The sequence below is a fragment of the Zophobas morio genome, unplaced genomic scaffold (assembly GCF_036711695.1).
Source record: "Zophobas morio isolate AGI-343-1 ecotype UQ-CSIRO unplaced genomic scaffold, CSIRO_AGI_Zmor_V1 ptg000008l, whole genome shotgun sequence".
Taxonomy (NCBI): domain Eukaryota; kingdom Metazoa; phylum Arthropoda; class Insecta; order Coleoptera; family Tenebrionidae; genus Zophobas; species Zophobas morio.
The window spans coordinates 7,008,494-7,014,944 of NW_026972113.1; the positions used below are offsets into that span (position 1 = coordinate 7,008,494).

A 6,451-nucleotide genomic window follows, 5' to 3' on the forward strand; every position below is an offset into this window, starting at 1 on the left:
GAATTTTGAAATTATGATACAAAATCAATAAAATTCATCAAGATATCGCTCCGCCCTCTAATAATAATCAGTATTGAGACAGGGTGGGTGGGCGGGGCTTATATTTTGCCTCTTTTTTCTTAACATGCGTAGCCATCTTTTCACAAGAAACCTAAATCATGGTTAAAATGGTACATTTTTGCAAGTACATATGGATTTTGCAATTATGGGACAGAGCCTAATGGCAAAATCGATATTTCCTGATACAATTTTTTTATTTCAAACATGTTTTAAGTTTAGTGTTGTGAAAAGAAGTTTACACTTATTAAAACAAAAAGGCAAAAAGTAAGCCCGCCCACCCGCCCTATCTCGATTCTTATGATTTATTCTTATATAATATAAGATCTTCTAGAATAAAAAGGAAAAAAATTGGACGTTGTTTTGCTTTGAACTTCTTCCAAGAAGACAAAAATATGAATAGATCTTCAACAGGTGAAAAATTATCTATAGGAAGGAATTCCAGCAAAATTTTGAATTTGCAAGTAAAAAGATCAAAAGAATTAAAAAAGAACGCTAAACGTTTAAAAATTGCAAACTTTCTAACAACTCATCAAATTTTGAACCAAGATAGATAAAACTGGCTCAAATGTGAAAATTACCTAAATATCGGTAAGACTGACTTTTCTGCAACAGTTTACAAACAATAAAAATTTTCAAAATCCTACCTCAAATGTTCCTTTTTTTAACTTTTACATTCAGCTAGTTCTAAAATTGACAAAACTTGCAAAAAACTAAAACTTATGACGTATTTTGAATACTTGAGATTTAATTATTTATCTATTTTATTAATATAAAAAATTTGTAGATCTTTAATAATTATAGATTTTTACTTAACAAGATACAGGGAATTAAAGGAGATGTCTAAGTTTTCAAAATTTTTAGATTAGCTAGAAATTTTGAAATTATGACACAAAATCAATAAAATTGATCAAGATATCGAAAACTATGTAGAGAAATAAGGAATTTGCAGTTCGCTCCGCCCTCTTGGCTCACGACGAATAAAAAAATCATCAGAATTGAGACAGGGTGGGTGGGCGGGGCTTATATTTTGCCTCTTTTTTCGTAACATTCGTAGCCATCTTTTCGCAAGAAACTTAAATCATGGTTAAATGGTACATTTTTGAAAGGAAATATGGATTTTGTAATTATGGGGCAGAGCATAATGGCAAAATCGATATTTCCTGATACAATTTTTTTATTTCAAACATGTTTTAAGTATAATGTTTTGAAAAGAACTTTACACATATTAAAACAAAAAGGCAAAAAATAAGCCCGCCCACCCGCCCTATCTCGATTCTGATGATTTGTTCTTTTATAATATATGATCTTCTAGAATAAAAAGAAAAAAAAATCGACGTTGTTTTGCTTTGAATTTCTTCCAAGAAGACAAAAATATGAATATATCTTGAACAGGCGAAAAATTATCTATAGGAAGGAATTCCAGCATAATTTTGAGTTTGCAAGTAAAAAGATCAAAAGAATTAAAAAAGAACACTAAACGTTTAAAAATTGCGAACTTTCTAACAACTCACCAAATTCTGAACCAAGATAGATAAAACTGGCTCAAATGTGAAAATTACCTAAATATCGGTAAGACTGACTTTTCTGCAACAGTTCTGAAACAGTAAAAAATTTCAAAATCCTACCTCAAATGTTCCTTTTTTTAACTTTTACATTCAGCTAGTTCTAAAATTGACAAAACTTGCAAAAAACTAAAACCTATGACGTATTTTGAGTACTTGAGATTTAATTATTTATCTATTATTTACATAAACAATTTGTAGATATTTAATAATTATAGATTTTTACTTAACAAGATATAGGGAATTAAAGGAGATGTCTAAGTAATCAAAATTTTTAGATTAGCTAGAAATTTTGAAATCATGATACAGAATCAATAAAAGTGATCAAGATATCGAAAACTATGTAGAGAAATAAGGAATTTGCAGTTGAGCTCCGCCCTCTTGGCTCACGACGAATAACAAAATCATCAGAATCGAGAGAGGGTGGGTGGGCGGGGCTTATATTTTGATTCCTTTTTCTTAATATGCGTAGCCATCTTTTCACAAGAAACTTAAATCATGGTTAAATGGAAAATTTTGCAAGGAAATATGGATTTTGCATTTACGGGGCAACATTATTTTCGGATTTCAAGCTATCTCATTTAAACGGACACCGATTTGTCCGAAATTTGCTCCTAATTCGAAGCTCTTGAACAAGAATTTCGTTGTTATAAAAATTGCAGAACACCGCCGAATTTTTTTTATTTTTTTTAATTCGAGTCTTTGGAAAATGACACCGTCCGATAAGTGTATTTGTAGATTCTAAACTGAGTTGGACATCAAGTTCAAAGTTGATTCAGATGATTATAAAACTTAAAGAAATGGAGTGGTGGAAACCCAAATGCGCTGTCTTTGTCAGTTCACGAGTTATGGACAGTCAAACTCAAATTTGGGTTTTGAGAATGGATTAAAGAAGGATTTTTTTTTAAATGTTGAAAATTTTCAACAACTGATGCCAGAAGTGGATTTAGCGGGACAAAATTTGTCTGGAAATCGAATTTCAAGCAAATCGAAAAATGCTAATTTTTTGACCAAATTTTTCTGTATGGCCAAAATTTTTGGATTTAGTCCAAATGAAGCTATTTCGCTTAAATAAATCCCGCTTTGTCTGAAAATTGCTCGTTTCCTTAATTCGAACCTCCTTCCGAGTGTTCGGAAAATGACACCGTTCTATAAATATGTGCATGGTTTCTAGACAGACATGGACACCGACTTGAAAGTTCACCCAAATGCTTAGAAGACTTGAATAAATCGAATTATGAAAACCCAAATACGCGATCGTTGTCGATTCGGGCGTTATGGACAGTCAAACTCAAAATTTGGTTTTTTCGACAACTGGCGCAAAATTAATCTAGAAACCACAAAATTATGTCATATAGTTTTAATATATTTTTTTAAACATCTAGATGTCTGAGTAAAAACTCAATACGGATTCATAAACTACACGTAGGGGTACGTTATTTCATAAAATTTAAAACACACATAAATATACAGGCAAATTTTTCTTCTTTCAGAATTGTATAAAATACAAAAATAACCACAAATTTCACTTAAATTTATTTTCCTGTTGACGCTTGCAGGAAAACGGTGTAAAATTAGAGACTGCAATAAATAACTTATTATCAATTGGAGCCATTATCCATTGTGAACATGTCGAAGGTCGGCTTTTGTCAAGTTATTTTCTCGAAAGTCTGACGTCTCTTACCGTTTTAGACGTATTCAAAGCATTTGAATGAATACATTCAAGACCCACATTTTATATTAGGAAAAGTGTAAGCGGCCATAAATTTAACATTCTTTGGTTGTTTCCAGGGTAGTCTCGACTTAAAGGATGTTCTTTCTGACCCCTTAGTTTATTTTTAAGAAATATCTTTCATGCGGTCTTGACTTTTTGTGGCTATTTAGTCGCTTTAAATTCTGTTAAAACATTCAGAGACGGCTCAAGGGCAGAATTCATTCATGCACACCTTTCATACTCCCGATTACAGTGAACTGAATAATATATTCTCTAATTGCGATTTTTCCTGTGGGCGGATTTGAAAAGGTATTAAACCGGCTTTGTATTTTATTACAACGTGCTAAAACAGCCGAAACGGATAACCTTTCTTTGAACATCGAGAAGTGGGAGCGAATTTAAATTTTCTAACGCGTGCTTGCCAAAAATCCAACACTTTATTTTTCGTAAACACTTAATTTCGTTACAGTTTAGCAATATCAGCAATGCGGGTTAAAAGTCGTGATAAACTTAGCACAATGAGCTCCTCATGAAATTATTAGCACTTGTGAGTCTCGCAGCAGCAACTTGTTTCCACCAAAGAGCCTAAAATAACAAACGTTTAAAATACACGAAAACGCATTCATAAAATATACAAGTGTCTCCTTTCGCAAAAGCGATGTGACTGCCGCTGCTTTTCCCTAAATTACAACATTAGAGGAAATATTTTTCCACTACAAATACTCACGTCTGTCGCCGCGACATTTACATTTAACTTTGGGTTTACTACCTACGAAACGAAAAAATAAACAGCATCAAAACACGCACGATCTTACATAAACACTCTTGTTGGGTCTTGTCGATGCGATAAAGCACAGGAGCGGAGCATTCGTAGCACCGACACAACTTTAATTTGGTTGGAGCTTCAGAGTTAGCTTTAAGGCACTCTGGAGGAGGGGGTTTGGGTTTGGAGCAACAGGTTCCGGGTTTGTTCAAGGAGTAGCACTTGGAGCATATCCAGACTTTGGTTTCAGGCTGACTTGGAGGTTCGTCTAGGCTGGAGACGCTTTCACTCTCGGGGAAAGTACACTTGCAACACACACACATTTTTTGTGGTGGTTCTTCCGCTGAAACAGATTCTTCCTTTGATTCTTCCGTTACACTTTCTGATTGTGTGGTTTGTGAAGTCTGGACTTCAACTGAAGTCATCTAAAAGAAAAATGTTACAAGATTTCAAACAAGGAGGGATGATTACGCTGGGTGGTGGGGTTGTTTGTGCTTCACCAGAATAGAGCTGAAACAAATTTCATCAGTTTGTACTTTCTACAGCAACTGAAACATACACTAGGTTTGAGCGATTCGAACGATATTGTCTGTATGATTTGTGAAACTAGCTGAAACAATTGTTACTTTAGATGAAACGACGAAAGCTGAAAAAGTACCTCAGGTTCCAAACCTATCGTCTGCAGAATTCTGGACACCATCTGAAAACGTCTATGTAGACAGAAAAATTTAGTTTCATACTTACTTCAGGGGTCGAAGTTTGCAAAATTTTGCTGGCAAGCTGAAACACTTTTTGTTGTCAGATATAGTTTTAGGATGTACTCACCTCCGGTTTTTCCTCTTGTAGCTGTTAAACAAGAGGTTAATTTTTATATTAGTTGCGAAAAATACTCACTGCGGCGAAAGATGTTTGCACAATTTCATTAACCACCTGAAATTTTTTTCACTTATTACGTGGTTGTTATTTTATGGTAGCTTACCTCAGGCGGAATCCCTATAGATGCCAATACTTCCGATATCACCTGTGGGACTGATTTAGCAGATGACGGTGGCTGAAAATTGTCAAGTGAACATTCTCAATTAGTTAATAGACGTTCCAGGTACTTGCCTGAACCTGTATCTCCTATAAATATTTAGGTACTAATAATTAATTGTGGATCTTCCAACACTTACCGGCTCCTTGTGGCAGTACATGAACTTACTGCAAACATCGAAAATTGTCTGTAACCCTTGAAGAAAAGCCTCGTCTGCTGTCGGCCCCAACACCCTATTGTAAAAATCGGGAGTACAGTCACAGTTTAAATCTAAAAATATCACGATTTAAGACAACGACTTCACGAAAGTTGTACTTGCAAGTGAAATATTCTTCGGTTTGCTTCACCAAAGCGCTTTTTACTTTGGCCACGGATCTCCTGCTTTGATCCTCAAACTAAAAACTGTTTATTAAGGTTTGGTGACACTTTGGCTTACATTTTCAGCTAGTTGTTGGACGCTTTGAGACTCTTTTTTGTAATCTGGGTACATGATTGTTTTGCTCTGAGGATCAAACGCTGTGCTTTTTTGTTTCTTCATTGTGGGGTTTGAAACACTTTGAATTTGAGGTGCACGAATGTTAATTGTGACTTTTAATTGACAAGTTTAGTTTGACAGTGGTTACTCTGATTGTAGATGATTTTTCATTTTTGTTTATCGTCGTTTCATTTTGTGGTAAATCGAAAATCCGAACTACATATTTTCTTGAAATTCTGGATCATAGGTATAAACCACGAATAAAACGGATTCTGAAACTGATCAGATTCCTACGTGATATTCGTTCGATGTATAAATATAAACACTTGAAATTAAGCATGTTATTATTGCTGAGACAACATTTTCTCCCGTTGGTTATCTGCTTTAAATATATTTTCCAAAGGACCGCGTCCCCTTAGAATTTGCGTTCACACGGGCTGCTTTTATAAGTTTTTAAAGAAGGAGGATTTGTCGGATTATACCTCAAGGGCAAGGTAAGTGGTGTCTGAAGAATGGCGAAGTTCATGTGTCCTTAACTTGTTATAACCTATAGAATACGAAAAAGTAGGTATCCCGGTTCCGTCTCTTTCTCTGTCGGTCTGTCCACCGCCTGTACCGACATTTGTTAGGCAGGTAATCCCCGCAACTGCTAGGAAAAGACTGTCCCAAAATTGTAAATCCAGAAGCACTAGAAGAAGAACTGATCAAAGAAATCCCAGCATGTGATTTCTGTTCATTAAATAATGCTAAAGATATTTACAACTGACTGTATTCCATATTTCGTCAATAAATAACATAACATTAAAATGTGTTTTATTTAAACGCAAAAAAACTTGCTGATTTG

General features: G+C 34.5%; 1 protein-coding gene across 1 annotated transcript; it reads right to left on the reverse strand.

Annotated features, from left to right (window-relative positions):
• Nucleotides 1-3,754: 3,754 nt before the first annotated feature.
• On the reverse strand, nucleotides 3,755-5,734 carry LOC135124778 (uncharacterized). The gene is made up of 15 exons (XM_064049994.1): nucleotides 5,569-5,734; nucleotides 5,452-5,527; nucleotides 5,272-5,402; nucleotides 5,207-5,221; nucleotides 5,079-5,150; nucleotides 4,994-5,029; nucleotides 4,925-4,945; nucleotides 4,844-4,879; nucleotides 4,758-4,799; nucleotides 4,659-4,709; nucleotides 4,571-4,609; nucleotides 4,152-4,524; nucleotides 4,064-4,105; nucleotides 3,972-4,016; nucleotides 3,755-3,921 (listed from the first exon to the last, which is right to left on the reverse strand). Exons 1-15 carry the CDS (start codon nucleotides 5,668-5,670, stop codon nucleotides 3,875-3,877), a joined length of 1,128 nt encoding a protein of 375 aa, XP_063906064.1. The 5' UTR covers nucleotides 5,671-5,734; the 3' UTR covers nucleotides 3,755-3,874.
• Nucleotides 5,735-6,451: the final 717 nt, after the last annotated feature.

Excerpts from the sequence above, each read along its gene's own strand:
- LOC135124778 (XM_064049994.1), bottom strand. The coding sequence starts at position 5,670 with ATGAAGAAACAAAAAAGCACAGCGTTTGATCCTCAGAGCAAAACAATC. Across the intron at positions 4,946-4,993 it reads TGCAAACATCTTTCGCCGCA|CTACAAGAGGAAAAACCGGA; the intron begins GTGAGTATTTTT and ends CTTGTTTAACAG. Across the intron at positions 4,610-4,658 it reads TCGAATCGCTCAAACCTAGT|CTCTATTCTGGTGAAGCACA; the intron begins GTATGTTTCAGT and ends AATTTGTTTCAG.